Below are 18,512 nucleotides of genomic sequence, written 5' to 3'. Positions count from 1 at the left end.
ATCGATGTATTTTTGACCTATTTCCACGCAGATTCGCGAATTTGACAATACAAGCATAAATGCATGTAAAATTAATCCGAAGAAAACCGCGATTATTTACGCGAATTTGTCAAAATAAGTTTTTGCAGTTTTTCCCACATTCAAGGTACCTATATCCGCCGTTTTAATGGGCGGAATTGAACATGGATGGGCTCATTAGATCCGGCACGTAAAAAAACTAAAATCACGCGGGGTTCCACGGAATTTGAATGGACTTTCTCAAAAAATATGTTTTTTATAAAAATTTACGCACTAAATTTTCGTCTTTGGAACCCAATTGCAAAGAAGCTACAGTGAGCACATTCATGAGATATACACTAAACGAAGCAGAATCACGAGTTCTACGATCCTATAATTAGTTTATTCTATTGTCTGGATGCGCATCCTAATTATAAGAAAAATTCAAAAAACACCGAAAATCCGGCTTCAAAATGTCAGCATCCATTTTGGGTGGATGCAGTGATTATATCGAAAAATCATACATTAGAACCATATTGTCCATGGGGTATTCTGCAACTTAGTCACTGATCACATGTGTGTGCGTTGTGTAGTTTAGCCACAAATCGGGAACGAACACAAAAAAACTCGTTGGCTTCAACACATTTTCACCCATTTTTTTACATTACCACCATCACAGCTTCCACGCAACTTATTATTTATTACCAATATTTCAAGATTTTGACAAGAACACTTCATTTTATAGAATTGAATTTAAATTATATGCAATATGTTCATATTTCGCGAGTTATAACCTTGCAAACCTCAACTTCAAGGAATTTAAAAGATTTTTGTAATTTCCCATATATAGTTTCGTCCAATTTTATGTGAATGATGCACCAATTAGGTCCATGTGTTTATATATAGCATACATATATAATTTTACACGCTTTCATATAAATGGTACACCAAAAAATTCAAGACTGCCCGTTTGACATGCAATTGTTCATTGATTTCAGAATGATGTGTGTATTGGGTTTTTTTCAATTGGTTAAAATATCTATCTACATAACATATTTAATTTCGCCCGATTTCATCTCAATGGTCCTCCAAAGATTCTATGTCTGTTCTATCCACAGGATCTCTTGTATGCAACCAAAGTGGTGAAGGGTATCATATAGTCGGCCCGTCCGACTTTTGAACTTTCCTTACAGGTTTTTCTTTTTATGGAGTTCGATATATTTACGAGATTTATTAAGAAATGAATCGAGTTGTTTATACAAATGTATATTGTAATTTCGAAGTTTTTGTCATTTATTGCGATTTCAACATTTTCATTTCTTCTGAATTCCACTTTTTAATGTGATTTTTTTCCAATATATTTGATTTTTTTGTTCAGTAATCCGTTTTATACTTGGTGACACTTGATATCCAGAACTTAATACGGATTGTACAGCTATTCAATGAAAGAAAAAAAAAACGCTTTGCAAAAGGCCAATCGATAAACTCAACACACCTGTCAGAACACTTGTGCATTTTGAATGCAAACAAGATGACACATATACAAATACGCAGCCATGCACACATATCCATATATCATAGTAACTTTACTTACGCACGATTTTCATTGAGATTTACAGCCATATAAAAGTCAATGATAAAATCATAAATTTGCTGTACCATCGTCACAATCGATTGCTTAACATGACGATTATCCAACATGAAAAGGTTCAGGGGAACAAAATCACGTAACACGTACGTTTCATCAATAATGGAGCGCAGCTTTTTCATAACGTTTTCAATCGACTGCAAATATATAAACAGTAAGTGAGGAGTATGACATTGAATGTTGAAATAAATTGTAAAATGGTGTACATTTTTGTTGTTATTATAGATAATTTTATACTGTGAATTTCTTAAAAGCTATTGAATATAAATATTTAAGTTTCAAGTAAACTTTAATGAACTTAGTCGAAAAACGACACCTTGTGAGAAAAAGAAAAAGACTTATAGTAAAACATTATGGCGAAAATTTCTGTAGAATATTCTGAGAAGCTTTAATCCAGATTTGAATGAGTTTTTGATCACATCTGGAAAAAGGGGACCGAAAAGACCCCTTCCATGAGTCGGTTGAGGGTTAATGTTGTATACCAAAATATTCCCCGACATTTTATCAGTAACATTTCCGAAGACACTTGATATATCTAAAATGCAAGGATTTCAAGATATCATAATTCGAAAATGATCAAAATTCTTGAAAAGGATGAATGTTGCCCCCGCTTTTTTGGTTACCTCCCGAAGTAAACTTTCAAAACGCCGCCTTTTTCATTATCTGTTGGATTTTCCCGGTAATCATTTTTTGTGTTGCACATTGTAATTGTCTAAAAATATATTTTTCCGCTCTCCAAGTACTCTAACGCACACTAAACTACAGAGGAAAATTCAGCAAAAACCATTAATATCTTTGTATCTTTATATGGAATCATATGCAATAAAAAAAATACGAATTATGTGGGAACTAAATCAAAAATTGAACTACTATAGACAATGACAGCAAAAATGTGTTTATCCTTCAATTAACGTCCAATGTCTTCATTATAAAATATTGCTTGGAAAATTCAGCTAAAGCCTTCAAATGAACGTACGTAAACCGATACTGCTAATATTTGGAATATTTGACATGATATGACAACATGATAAATCAGATTCAGAATAATGATGTGTATCATTATATGGGTGCTAACCGACAACTAGGGCTGATATTGATACATTTTCCTAGTGAGATTTCCTTCTCAATGATAATATAAAATGACAGCAACTATTATTAATAATTTTCAGGAACGAAAATTTTCAAGCCTCAAAATACCGAGCATTGGGTGGGACCTACCACAAAGATTGGACCGGTATACCCCATATCAAAGTGTATATTAAATTTGTCTTTGCGTTTTCAAAACCTTGAAATATTCACCGGAGACTCCAGAATAAAATTTTATGTCGATTTTGGTGATTTTTGACAGACTAAGCATCTTTGGAGGACCATTGAATCGGGCGAAATTGAATGTGTGATCTCCACAGATATTTGAAGCAATGAAAATACCATACACCATACCATTCTGATATCTATGAAAAATTGCATGTCATTAGGGCACACCTGGATAATTTGGTGTACCATTTGTATGAAATGTAGCAACATTTTGTATGGGAGCTATATGTAAATCAGGACCTTATCGAGCAACCGTCACATATGCCATCTAGTATTCTGCAGCACATTGCGCAGTCCACAATTTAATTTCATTTGGTACACAAATTGCATGAACTCAGACGAAACTATATAGTGGTTATATTTACATATGAGTATATTTTACAAACCCTAATACGCGTTATTGTATCTCCAATATTAAACGATGTGCAGAAATTCGTCACAATCGAAAAAAATTGAATTATTTGGTACACCATTTAGATTAAATCAATCTTATGCTATTTGCAGTATTTCATGTAACGCCACCAAACGTAAGCTCCTCGGTGCACCATTTGCATGAAATTGGACCAAAATATATATGGAAGCTATATCACTATAACGATTTTAATAAAACTTCGCATACGTCTATTTGAACCTAAATCAGTACTCTGCGCAATATTTTATCTAAATCGAACAAACCTTTGGAGTTTGGAGCACCATTTACCTAAAATCGGACGAACTAAATATGGGAGCTATATCTATAACTGATCTGATTTCAATGAAACTTTAAACACCGATGAACCGATTTTTATAAAACTTCATAAACATCAAACTGGACTTGATTCAGTACGCAGTGCAAAATTTTGTCTCAATCGGACAAATATATGTACAAAGACATGTACCACAGTGAAGGGTATAACAAATTATTAATATTAATCCATGTTTTTGGGTAGCCCCCATATAATGGTAACTCCCAATATTCTGTATTTTGGGGATTTTTGAGACGTTTTCCAACCGAACTGGCTGTACACACATCCGTAAAAAAGATTATTAATATTTTATCCACGCTTAACGGTAGCCCCCTAATATGGGGTTTTTTACACGTTTTCCAATCCAATTGGCTGTAATTTGATATCACCACACCTCCCATTAAAAATTATTAATATTGACCCTAAGTCAGTATTTTGAGAATTTTCGACACTTTTTTAACCGAATTGCTGTAATTTGGTATCTTGTATTCTCCTTGGTTGTCAAATCTCACTACAAAAAAAAAAAAAAAAAAAAAAACAGCAAGGAAAGTAGTAAAGTTGGACGGGGCCGACTATATGATACCCTTCACCACTATGGGTATATTAAACAGGACTATTATCATGAAATTGTATGAAATAAAATATGTGATATTTATCTAAATGTGAAACGACCTAGATCTATCCATAAACATGTCATTCGTTTGTTACAATGGAACAAAAGTATGTAAGTCGACTTCAAACAAATATCAAAAGAAACCCAACTACGTTATTCTATACTCAATTTTGTACGTTGTGCAAAATTTGATGTCAATCTAACAAATATGAGGAGTTTGATGCACAATTTACTTATATATGGATGCTATATCCAAATATAAACCGATTTCAACGAAACTTGTCACAGGTTAGGTTATACTGATTTCAGTACGTTTTGTTCCTATCAGCCATATATTGGTTCCATGGTGCGTTAATTACTTAAAATCAATCTATAATATAAGGGAGCTATATCTAAATCACAACCGATTTTCACTAAACTTGGCACACATTATTCTGGATTAAATTCAAAACGCTATGCAACATAAGAACTTGGTATATTATTTAGATTAAATCGGACGAAAATATATATATATATATATATGAATCGATTTTCATGATATAAATCGGACGAAACTATATATGGGAGCTATATCTAAATCTGGACCGATTTTCACGAAATATACCAGACATCATTCCAGCATCAATTCAGTACGTTATGCCAAATTTCGTGCAAATCGAAAGTTATATGGGACTTTGGTGCAACATTTACATGAAATCGGACGAAACTATATATGGGAGCTATACCTAAATCTGGACCGATTTTAACGAAACATACCAGACATCATTTTAGGCTCAATTCAGTACGTTATGCCAAATTTCGTGCAAATCGAAAGATATATAGGGACATTGGTGCACAATTTACATGTAATCGGACGAAACTATATATGGGAGCTATATCTAAATCTGGCCCGATTTTCACGAAATTTGGCAGACATCACTCTAGGCCCAATTCAGTACGTTATACTAAATTTCGTGCAAATCGAAAGATATATAGGGACTTTGGTACACCATTTACATTAAATCGGACGAAACTATATATGGGAGCAATATCTAAATCTGGACAGATTTTCACGAAATTTGGCAGACATCACTCTAGGCCGAATTCAGTACGTTATACCAAATTTCGTGCAAATCGAAAGATATATAGGGACTTTGGTACACCATTTACATTACATCGGATGAAAATATATATGGGAGCTATATCTAAATCTGGCCCGATTTTCACGAAATTTGGCAGACATCACTCTAGGCCCAATTCAGTACGTTATACTAAATTTCGTGCAAATCGAAAGATATATAGGGACTTTGGTACACCATTTACATTAAATCGGATGAAAATATATATGGGAGCTATATCTAAATCTGAACCGATTTTTCCCAATTTCCATAGGGTTCGTCCTTGGGCCAAACAAATGAGCTGTGCCAAATTTCATCAAAATCGGATCATAAATGCGACCTGTACTTTGCTTACAAAAATACATGGGCAGACGGACGGACATGGATAAATCGACTCAAAAAGTGATTCTATACATATTCTCAAGATGAACCATGGGTCTGTATCGATTCCTTTTGTCTGTTACAAACATATGCACAAAGACATAATACCCTGTACTACAGAGTGGTGAAGGGTATAAAAAACATATATATATATATATATATATATTAATATTGATCTCCGTTTTATTATAACCCCATATAACGGCAGCCCCACTATAGATATTTTGAGAATTTCAATCATTTTTTTCTCACGTATTTTTCAGCATGTTCATGGTACTTTAACATGACCTTATTTTCTAGGAGCCCCATTAAATTTGGATATCCAAATATATATCCAAATAACATTCTCATGATGGAGGGTATAAAAAGTTCATGTGTCTAAACTCCTAATCGGTCTATTTGAGGAATATCTATTTTAATTATTAACAATTTCGTCATGGTCCGGTGGAACTTATATCCTATTTTACATGTTTAATATTTAAGTGATTTTTTTTAATGTATTAAATTTACATTGACTACAGTTGTTACTTTTTCCCCCATTCCGTCTCAAAAACTGTGGATTTCCAATTATAAACCCAGCGTGACTATCAACCATTGCAATTTGCCCATGCAGCAAATGTCAGCAGGGAAAGTTCTTCCTAAAATATGTTTAATTATTTAATTTAAAATTAATTATGTTCAATGACGCGTGGAATTAATAACAAATTTCATTATGAAAATTCAACTGCTAAATATCAAATGGCGAGGAGAAGTGAATGAGTGCAATTAACACAGCAGACGTCTGTATTTAAAATGAAATTTATTTGTAATTGATTTGGCGTAAAATCTGCCATTAAAGGAAAGAAAATTCGCTTTAAATATTAAGTAATGTGGGCAGAAATACAATTTGTTATAGTATATGAATTCATGCATTATTTATAATTAAAATTACTTGTAATCGAACAATATCGCTACGTGCAGTGTTCCATTGAGTTTTTTTAATGAATACTAAATTTGTCATTCCGTTTGCCAAACTTGTAATAATTTAAAGTGATTTTTTTGCTCATATCAGATTTTTAATTTTCAAAAAATCTATATTTTATGTAAAACCTATACTTGAAAATATCATTTATTCTTTATGCAAAAACCAGTATAAAAAGTTCAATTTCTATACCCTTCAGTATGTTGGGTATATATAAGGGATGTTCTTAAGATTCCTATGGTAAGGTAGAATAAAATATATAACCGATTTAAACTACGCCTTCCTCCAATAATTTTATAACAACCAGGAAGATCGAGACCGAACATTCTAGGTGAAGTTGTTGTTATCGTTGATACATTTCAACATTTGTTTAAAAAAAAATAAATGCTATAATTGGACAGACTACAACTATATTTGTGCAATTTACCCCCTTGTTTATACTTACAATCAAATCCGGTAGAATACGTTGTGTAAAGATTTGTTCAACAATTGGTTGGATTTTATTCGCCAAGAATGCATAATAGTATTTGTAGATTGGCAACAGGTAAACAATGGGACCTCTCCAATTGTTTTTCACAATTGTTGTTACTTTTTCGTATAAAGCTAACATATCAGGATGTGTTTCAGGGATACAGTGTAAATATCCGAAAGTATCTGGATCTGTAATGGTATACAACACAAAGAAAGTCACATAGAATTATAGTCATGTTCATATTTAAACCATAATTTGAATTCTACCTCTTGACATCACATATTCCAGGCGTGGTAGTTTATAGCCCACTTTGAGAATACGTTTGAATATATCAATAAATAGATCTGGCAATGTTCCAATATATGGAAACGCATGTAATTTTCCCCAATTTTTCAAAAGAAAATCGGCAACATAATCGACTTCATGTGATCGCTGGAAATGTAAAAAAAGAATATTAAAGAAAAATAAATAAATATGAAAAGTAAAAATTAAAGGTAACAATAAAACATCGTTAAAATGTGCATTCGAAATTCCGAATTTAACGGAATATTTGTATGTGGGATATTTGAAAATACTAAACAATATTGAATAATATCTATAAAAAAAATTATTCACAAGGAATGCCAAATTATAGTCACCCCATGAGAAAATTTGGCGAAATGTGACCGACAAGTAAAAACGATGTTAAGTTCGGCCCGGCCGAACCTTTTATACCCTCCACCATGAGAATGACAATGAAATTATTTAAAATTAATGAAAAACTCATGTTATGATGGGAACATACCGAAAAAATACGTGAGAAAAATATGATTGTAACTCTCAAAATATCTTTTAGTGGGGCTACCGTGACTACCGGGGCTTTAATAAAACCGAAATCAATATCCATATTTTTTGGTAGTGAGGTTTGACCGCCAATGAGAATACAAAATAAAAAAGTTACAGCCAATTTGGTGTAAAAATATGTTCAAAATTCTCAAAATACCGACTTGGGTCAATTTTAATTTTTTTACTGCGAAGATGTGGTGATGCCGTTATGAAACCCAAAATACAAAATTACAGTCAATTCGATTGAAAAGCGTGTACAAAATCCCCATATTGGTAGTTATCATATTATGGGGGCTACTCTTAAAGAGACTTTGGCGCACCATTTACCTAAAATCGGACGAAAATATATATGGGAGCTTTATCTAAATCTTTATCTAAATGCATATATATATATATATATATATAACTTGTTGGGTCTCCAGCGAATATTTCGAGGTGTTGCAAACGGAATGACAAAGTTAATTTACACTCCACCCTATGATGGAATGTTTGAAAAAAAAATGTGTTTTGCCTCCAATATCTCGGTATGCTAAGTTACTACCACTACAATGGAAACTGGGCTATAACCTTCAAACTAGCTATACCTAATCGTAAAACAATATTGATAATTGTTGGTAGAAAAAAACCAGCCCGAACCCCTCAATAAGCTTCCTATTAGGTTTTAACATTTACACATTCCTATTAGGTTTACACATTTTCTTACTTTTTGATATTTTATGAAGAGGTAGTACAAGGATTGGGTCTATAAATCCCATTTTCAGGTTAAAACCAGTAAGAAAAGTAGTAAAGTCGGACTGGGCCGACTATATGATACCCTCCACCACTTTGGGTATATTGTACATAGGTATCCTAACAATTGCATGTCTATGCTCCCTCTTTCTCCAACCTATTCTAACTTTAATTTCATTCGAGCAGATTTAGAGCCGCCTGCGTAACATGGGGAAATTTATGGAAAACGGTTTATAGCAAAATTGATACACGCTATTCGGTACGCCGCGTTGTTAAAAATATAATCTATATGTGGGAGTTATTTCTAAATCTGAACCGATTTTCACGAAAATTAACTAGACTTAATTCAGTACGCTATGCCAAATGTTGTGCAAATCGAAGGATATATATAGGAACCTAAGTGCACCATTTACATAAAATCGAACTAAAATATATATGGGAGATATGTTGGAATCTAAACCGATTTTCCTGACACTCATCATTCTAGACTCAATTCAGTACGCTATGCCAAATTTCGTGCAAATCGAAGGCTATAAAGGGACTTTGGTGCACTATTTACCTAAAATCGGACGAAAATATTTATAGGAACTATATCTAAATCTGAACCGATATCCACAAAATTTAACACACACCGTTTTAGACTTAATTTTGTACGCTGAGGCACATTTCGGGCAAATCGATGGATATATAGGGACGTGGGTGTAACATTTACATAAAATCGGATGAGCATATATATGGGAGCTATATCCAAATCTGAATTGATTTTCACGAAACTTAACACACATCATGCTAGACCTAATTCATTACGCTGCGCCCAATTTCGTGCGAATCGAATGATATATAGGGACTTTGGTACACCATTTACCTTAAATCGGACGAAAATATATATGGGAGCTATATCCAAATCTGAACCGATTTTCACAAAATTTAACACACATCGTTCTAGACCTTATTCAGTACGCTATGCCAAATTTCGTGCAAATCGAAGTATATATAGAGACTTAACACACATCATGCTAGACCTAATTCATTACGCTGTGCCAAATTTCGTGCAAATCGAAAGATATATAGGGACTTTGGTACACAATTTACCTTAAATCGGACGAAAATATATATGGGAGCTATATCCAAATCTGAACCGATTTTCTGGAAACTTGACACACATCATTCTAGACTTAATTCAGTACGCTATGCCAAATTTCGTGCAAATCGAAGTATATATAGAGACTTCGGTACACCATTAACCTTAAATCGGACGAAAATATATATGAGAACTATATCTAAACCTGAACCGATTTTCACGAAACTTTGCACACATCATTCTAGACCTAATTCATTACTCTGTACCAAATTTCGTACAAATAGAAAGATATATAGGGACCGTTTACATTAAATCGGTCGAAAATATATATGGGAGCTATATCTAAATCTGAACCGATTTTTCCCAATTTCAATAGGGTTCGTCCTTGGGCCAAATAAGTTACCTGTGCCAAATTTCATCCAAATCGGATCATAAATGCACCCTGTACTTTGTTTACAATTTAACATCTACAGACGGACAGACGGACGGACGGACATGCATAAATCGACTCAGAAAGTGATTCTATGCATATTCTCAAAAGGAACCATGTGTCTATCTCGTTTCCTTTTGCCTGTTACAAACATATGCACAAAGACATAATACCCTGTACCACAGATTGGTGAAGGGTATAAAAAGGTTTAAACTTCCGAAACTTATCTTACAAAACAAATCTCAGAATCTAGTGTTAATTATACCCTACACAACTATGTTGTCAGGGTATTATAGCTTTGTGCAGCCCCAAAAGTTTGTAACGCCGCGAAATATTGGTCCTAGACATACCTTTAAGTATACCGATCGTCATATCTCGACTAGCTGAGTCGATCTAGACATGTGTGTCCGTCCGTCCGTCCGTCCGTCTGTCCATTATAATTTGTAAACACGATACAGGCCACAGTTATGGACCAATCTTCACAAAATTTTGCATGAAAGATGGGTTCTGGCCAATGAAGACCCCTATTGTTTTTGGGAAAGGTCGTTTGATATTTAGGGGATGAAATGGACCAAATACTAAATTTTTGTCGGTTTTTCTGGTCGCTCCAGAGGCCGCAATAGTGGCCCAAACATTGTGAAATTTTGCATGGAGAAGGGGATCGGGCCAAAGAATAAGCATGCCTGTTTTGATAAAGATCGGTCAATATTTAGCGGGTCAAATGGACCCTGACTTTTGTGTGAAAAATGACAAAATTTGTATACTATGGCGTATATATTTACTCCTGAAGGACATAGACCCGAGAAGTTGATATTATATCCAAGAGGAGTGGTTGACCTTTAAATTAATACCAATTATTTTGTTGTATGTGCTCGGATGTGGGAGTTACACCTAAATATTTACAGGTATCTCCGTATTCGTATATTATTTAGTAACCCATTATCAGTCTAGAGAGCGGAACTATAACGCTGATCACTTTGAAATGTTCCATGAGGTTCCAGTTATGGCCAAGGACAACGTCGATAATTTTCGGTGATGATCAGATAATAATTTTGGAATGAAGTGGACCGAAACTTAATTTTTGTGTTATTTTCGAGTCGATCTATAGACCACAAATGAAAGCCAAACATCACAACACAATCCACGGTGAAGGGAATCTGGACAATAGCTGTACTGAATACTCGTAATATTCGGAAAATATGTCAGTGTAAAGAAGTGGTGCTGTTTACCTCTAATCGGGCAAGAGGGTGAAAATATCGCGAAATATTGCCCGGAATAAACATCCGAAGAAAATTTGAGTTCCGTGCTAGTTGTGTAGGGTATCGTATGGTCGGCCCCGTCCGACTATACTGCTCCGCTCACTGGTTTTTTAAATGTTATTATGAAAATCAAATGTATCTGTCGATAAATGCATTATACTCACATGATCTGTAAATTGTCCACCGGATTTATTTTGAAATGGATTTGCGTCATCAGTTTCATTTTCTTCATAAATTTGTGGTGTTTTGCTTTTCGGTGGGAAATCAACTCTTTCCGGATTATCAAAGTGAACCCCAATAACTGACACAATCAACGTCATCAGTGGTCTTCGTTTAAGCTTGGCATCGTACATATTATACTTTTCAATATCATTACCAGCCTAATTAATGACAAAGACAGCCAAACAATTAAAACTTTTGCCCGAACTTATTAAGACGAACAGTAATCAGGAGAGAACAGACTAGCTTACCGTATAATCGCACAAAGTTTTATACAAATAAGTTAAACTTCTGGTTATTAAACCTTCCAAGTGAAGTGACATTAAGGCGTGAACACAACGAAATAAAACAGCTGCACGACCACCATGCTGGCCACGCATCGGAATTAAGTCTTTCCAGGTTTTACGCATTACATCCAACATATCCGCACAACGTGGTATCCAGTCGTTAAGCAGTAACTGGGCACAAAAGACATTCGTAAAAGTAAAAAAAAAAACTTAGAATAGGGTATTATCTTCTAAACATAAAATCGCCGTCATCATCATCATCATCAATGAGTTGTGGCAACGACCACAGCCATCTAATTTGTCCACTTTATCCTGTAAATGTCATGGAATTATAAAACTACAACTACCTGATACTTACCTCACGAATGGTATCACAACTTTCTTGGACAAATTTTATTAACTCATCGGCATTCATGGGCACATCACGTATAACTATCTGAGATACATCGACAATGACTAAATCATGGTATCTTGTTTTTTGTTTCGTTCAAACCGACACACACATACACACCAACCCATACCGGACACAGGTTACAAGGCATCGGATATACCGTCCAAGTAATGATTTGTACAACATACCACACAAAAAAGGTGAAGTCCATTGCGTGATGGCGGAAGAAAAGAAAAACGATATAAATAACATTATTAACTTTTAGTTGGCCAGCGACTACTCGTCGTGCAGATGTCACCGCAACTTGATAAAGCATTTAACCCGATGAAATACGGCAGATTCAAGGAAATGCGGAGAAAGGGAACCACCCACCAAATAGACTACTTACAGCTGATGCCAAAGCAAGTTGAGTGCTCTTATAACGGGATGTGTAGTCATTAACACTTGATCCAAATGATTTCGTGCTAACTGCACATAAACCTTCCACGGTACAGGAGCCCGGATGGTCATTATAGGAAATTCAGGCGGCTCTGCCACCAACTGCAATCGTTTACGTTCTAGGGGAGATCTAAACGAAAAGAGGAAACCCCAAGAAAAAAGTTAATATATCGAAGTACAATTAATTTGAACTTAATGAATGAACGGATGTTGTAAATACAGAAAATAAGTCACAATGATATCGGAGGCTATACAAAAATGAATTGAATGCAATTCGGACTTTAAATATGATAACAAATTCTTCCTCGCAGAAATCTCTCGATATATGTCAACAATTTTCGGTATTTTGAAAAACATGGCTACAATTCAAGTTTTGGCGTAATTATCGTAATTCAGAAAATAAAACTGGAGCTGATAAAATTTCAAAGGTCTAAATTTTCTAATGGCGAAGTATCAATATAAAATACGCAGTTAAGCTATAAATTTTAGTAATGGAATAGAAAATAACATATACTTAGCTATTTACTTTTTATACCCTTCACCACACTGTGGTACAGGGTATTATGTCTTTGTGCATATGTTTATAACAGGCAAAAGGAAACGAGATAGACACATGGTTCCTTTTGAGAATATGCATAGAATCACTTTCTGAGTCGATTTACGCATGTCCGTCCGTCCGTCCGTCCGTCTGTAGATGTTAAATTGTAAACAAAGTACAGGTCGCATTTATAATCCGCTCGAAATTTGGTACAGAGTACTGAATTAGGTCCAGAATGATGCGTGCCAAATTTCGAGAAAATCGGTTCAGATTTAGATATAGCTCCCATATATATTTTCGTCCGATTTTAGGTAAATGGTGCACCAAAGTTTTTATATATCTTTCGATTGGCATGAAATTTGGCATAGAGTACTGCATTTAGTGCAGGATGATGTGTGCCAAATTTCGAGAAAATCGGTTCAGATTTAGATATAGCTCCCGTATATATTTTCGTCCGATTTTAGATAAATGGTGCACCAAAGTCCCTATATATCTTTCGATTTGCACGAATTTTGGCACATCGTACTGAATTAGGTCCAGAATGATGCGTGCCAAATTTCGAGAAAATCGGTTCAGATTTTGATATAGCTCCTGTATATAGTTTCGTCCGATTTAAGGTAAATGGTGCACCAATGTCTCTATATATCATTCGATTGGCATGAAATTTGGCATAGAGTACTGAATTTAGTGCAGAATGATGTGTGCTAAATTTCGTGAACATTGGTTCAGATTTAGATATATCTCCCGTATATAATTTCGTCCGATTTTAGGTAAATGGTGCACCAAACTCCCCATATATCTTTCGATTGTGTTATATCGTACTTAATTAAGTATAGATTGATGTGTGCAACATTTCATGAAAATCGGTTCAGATTTACATACACTTCCTACATATATTTTCGTCAGATTTTAAGTAAATGGTGCACTAAAGATCCATAGCTACTCCGATTGACACAACGTACAGAAGTTAATATAAATTAATCGCTGGCAAGTTTCCTTGAAATCGGTTCAGATGTAGGTATAGCATAGCTTCCATATATAATTTTGATTTATTCATATTCATGTTACCAAATAATCAATTGGTGTCTGATTGAGATTAAATTTTAAACAGTGCATAGGTTGATGTCAGCCGGTTTAGGTATAGATAAAGATCACAAATTCAGTTCGTTCGATCAATTTCATGTCAATGTTCCTTCGAAAATGCGACGCCTACGTAGAATATACCCAAAGTGGTGAAGGGTATCATATAGTCGGCCCAGTCCGACTTTACTGCTTTCCTTACTGGTTTCGTAATATAATATAATGTAATGATTTTTCACAAAATATCTAACCAATTTTCCTATTTCGAAATATTCACCAGAGATCCCGCAAAGTATATATATTCTTGATCAGAATAATATTCTATGTCGATTTATGTGTGTCCATCTTACTGTCCGTATGTCCGTCTGTTAAAATCACGATAGAGATCGCAATATTTAATATAGACATTTTTCTCAGACATTGCCAGTGCTCCTGGGATATTTGTGGATTCGCTATTTTGGATGTTTTGTACTGCTATATCGGTACACGTTTTGGTGTAGCCTCCATATAACGGGTTCCCCCAATATTCGGTATTTTGGACATGTATTTCAACAGAATTGCCTGTAATTTGGTTTTTTGGGTTCACATTGCATGGCACGTCTAGGTACTTAAAATTTTTAATATTGACCCAATTTGCAGGGTAGTTCGCATATAACGGTACCCCCAATATTGGATATTATGTGGATGTGTGACCCATTTTTCTCACGTTTTTGGTATTTTTAAAGTTCTATCAAAATATGAGTATAAGTACGGGACGCATTTATGTTCCGACAAGGACGAAACCTTTTGAAATTGGAGAAAATCTGTTCAGATTCAAATATATCGACCATATATAAGTTTGCCGATTCCACAATAGCTCACCAAATTCACAATGTTTGTCCGACTGAGAAAAAAAATCTGCATTCGTTTAAGATTTAGATATAGCTCCCATATATAGTTTTGACCGATTTTGTGTAAATGGTGCTCCAAACTCCCAGACTTTTTTCCGGTTGAGTAAAAAGTTAGCATAGCGCATTGTGTTGGCTATAGAATAAAGTGTGAACAGTTTTATTGCAATTGGTTCAGATATAGCTCCCATATATTTTAGTCCGATTTTACGTAAATGGTGCCTCAACCTATGTTGAAATCTTTTCAGATTTATAAGTAGCTCCCATAAATGTTTTCGACTATTTTATTTAAATGGTGCGCCGAACTATATCGGTTTGTACTATTGAGACACAAGTTATTTCAAATATTTGTCGATTGAGACTCTTTACGGCGGCATACTGAATGTCATATGTCAATTTTTCTTCAAATCTGTCAAAATGTACATTAAGCACTCATACACATTTTTGCTCGATTTCATATAAATGGTACACCAAGTCTGCACGATTGACATGGAATATTGTATAACTTTCAGAATGACATGTGCATGTGTTGATTTAAATTGGTTCATATATCCACGTAGATCACATATCAAAAATCCGATTCAATGTCAATAGTCCTCAATATTATGAAAAATATTATGTATGTCCTATCGACATGATGATAATACGAAGGAACTTCCCTGTATGAGAACCCAAAGTGATGAATGGTATCACATACTACTTTTGAAAATTTCTTACTGTTTTTTACTTGAAAATATTACATAGTTTTCTGAACAAATTTCGTATAATTTTTGGCCAAATTCAATGCGTCGTATTAAATATCTGGTCTTTATTACAAACCTCAATAGATATCTTAGAAATGCACGTTTTACAAAATAACGGAAATCTTCTTGAAGATCTATTAGCGATGATATTATTAAGACAGCGACATCTGTTGGTATTTGTCTTTCGCTGCTGAAGAGGAAGTCCATTAACATAATTTCAGGAAATATTTTAGGCCATAATTTCTGAAAAAAAAAAACAGAAAATAACATAATTTAATACAATAATAAATTCAATAAAAAAAACAGTAAGGAAAGTAGTAAAGTCGGACCTGGCCGATTTTCTTATTGCCATTTCGTGCAAATCGATATATAAGTACCCCATTCACCACTATATATGGGTATATTAAACAGGACTATTAGCATGAAATTTGATGAAATAAAATATGTGATATTTATCTAAATTTGAATCTACCTAGATCTATCCATAAAGTATGTAACTCGACTTCAAACAAATATATATATAGGTCATCCGTTGGGCTATGTCTGTACTTCTAGAAAACGCAACTATATAATTTTATGCACAATTTTGTACGATGTGCAATCTTTGATGTCAATCTGACTAACATGAGGAGTTTGATGCCCAATTTACTTGAAATCGGGATTAAATCAATCTATTATAAAAGGGGCTATATCTATCTAAATCTGGACCGATTTTCACGAAACTTGGCAGACATCATTCTAGACCTAAATGATTAGGCTGTACCAAATTTCGTGCAAATCGAAAATGATATATAGGGACTTTGGGGCACCATTTACATGAAATCGGACGAAACTATATATGGGAGATATATCTAAATCAGGACCGATTTTCATGAAACTTGGCAGACATCATTCTAGGCTCAATTAAGTACGTTATGCCAAATTTCGTGCAAATCGAAGGATATATAGGGACTTTGGTACACCGTTTACATGAAATCGGACGAAACTATATATGGGAGCTATATCTAATTCTGGACTGATTTTCTCGAAAGTTGGCAGACATCATTCGAGGCTCAATTCAGTACGTTATGCAAATTTCGTGCAAATCGAAAGATATATAGGGACTTTGGGGCACCATTTACATCAAATCGGACGAAACTATATATGGGAGCTATATCTAAATCTGGACCGATTTTTACGAAACTTGGCAGACATCATTCTAGACCTAAATGATTAGGCTGTACCAAATTTCGTGCAAATCGAAAGATATTTAGGGACCGTTTACATTAAATCGGTCAAATATGTATATGGGAGCTATATATAAATCTGAACCGATTTTTCCCAATTTCAATAGGGTTCGTCCTTGGGCCGAATAAGTGGCCTATGCCAAATTTCATCCAATTCGGATCATAAATGCGACCTGTACTTTGTTTACAATTTAACATGGACAGACAGACGGACGGACGGACGGACGGACATGCTTAAATCGACTTAAAAAGTGATTCTATGCATATTCTCAAAAGGAGCCATGGGTCTATCTCGTTTCCTTTTGTCTGTTACAAACATATGCACAAAGACATAATACCCTGTACCACAGTGTGGTGAAGGGTATAATAAAAATTGACTCAGAAAGTGATTCTTTGTAAATCCTTAAAATAATGTTTGGATCTACTTTGAAAATGCCCAAAGTGTAATGTAAACAGTATTTTCAATATAAATTTATAAAAAAAAATCTAAGCTTCAATATTTACTTACCTCCTCTTTTTGTATAAATTTGTATGCATCCTGTAGAAATGTAAGTTTTGAATTGATTTTTGGTAAAACTTTCTTAATCAATTTCGATGGATAAGTCTCTAAAGTTATTATGGAAAGCTGAAATAGAAGATGAAATCCGATCAGAACCAAATGCAAAATTTAATTGAATGTGAAGATAAAACAAAGAAATACTCGTACATGGATGAATGATGAAGTACATTTGTTGCATGAAACAAAATCATAAATTTAAAATAGATGTATTTTTCAAGAAGTAAGAGGGAATACAGATTTAAAAAAGCAGTGCCCAAAATGGTTCGCATGGGCTATCGGTGTTTCAAAATTGTAACACACACACACATTTATAAAAGAGAACAAATTTTAAATAATCTGCAAAGGAAAAAATCATAAATGTTTTGATGAATATCGGCCAATATTTGGCGGATCATATGGATACTTTTATGTGAAAAATTACAAAATTTATTTCCGAAAAAGGAACCGGGAAGGACAGTTCATTTAAGAGGAGTGGCTGACCTTTAAATTTATACCAATATTATTGATGTATATACACATATGTGGGAATTATAGTCCAAAAATATCGCGCAATCACATATAAAATGGATCATTATCCTTATTTATGACCATCAAGTTTTAACGGAAAGTGGA

General features: G+C 34.2%; 1 protein-coding gene across 1 annotated transcript in view; it reads right to left on the bottom strand.

Moving 5' to 3' along the window:
• Positions 1 to 18,512, bottom strand: part of LOC133338315 (dynein axonemal heavy chain 3-like) — a 92,545-nt gene that overhangs the window by 38,654 nt on the left and 35,379 nt on the right. Inside the window, exons 8-16 of the mRNA XM_061546491.1 lie at positions 17,850 to 17,966; positions 16,192 to 16,358; positions 12,818 to 12,997; positions 12,397 to 12,508; positions 12,003 to 12,209; positions 11,697 to 11,912; positions 7,475 to 7,640; positions 7,182 to 7,396; positions 1,592 to 1,782 (exon numbers count right to left, since the gene is read on the bottom strand). Of these exons, the coding sequence (XP_061402475.1) occupies positions 1,592 to 1,782; positions 7,182 to 7,396; positions 7,475 to 7,640; positions 11,697 to 11,912; positions 12,003 to 12,209; positions 12,397 to 12,508; positions 12,818 to 12,997; positions 16,192 to 16,358; positions 17,850 to 17,966 (1,571 nt within the window). The remainder of the gene's footprint in view (positions 1 to 1,591; positions 1,783 to 7,181; positions 7,397 to 7,474; positions 7,641 to 11,696; positions 11,913 to 12,002; positions 12,210 to 12,396; positions 12,509 to 12,817; positions 12,998 to 16,191; positions 16,359 to 17,849; positions 17,967 to 18,512) is intronic.

This window comes from Musca vetustissima, unplaced genomic scaffold (assembly GCF_032173495.1).
Source record: "Musca vetustissima isolate MV318-11 ecotype Yass unplaced genomic scaffold, APGP_CSIRO_Mvet_v1 utg11336, whole genome shotgun sequence".
Taxonomy (NCBI): Eukaryota; Metazoa; Arthropoda; class Insecta; order Diptera; family Muscidae; genus Musca; species Musca vetustissima.
The sequence above is the reverse complement of the archived record's forward strand: the minus strand, read 5'-3'. Positions and strand labels throughout refer to the sequence as shown.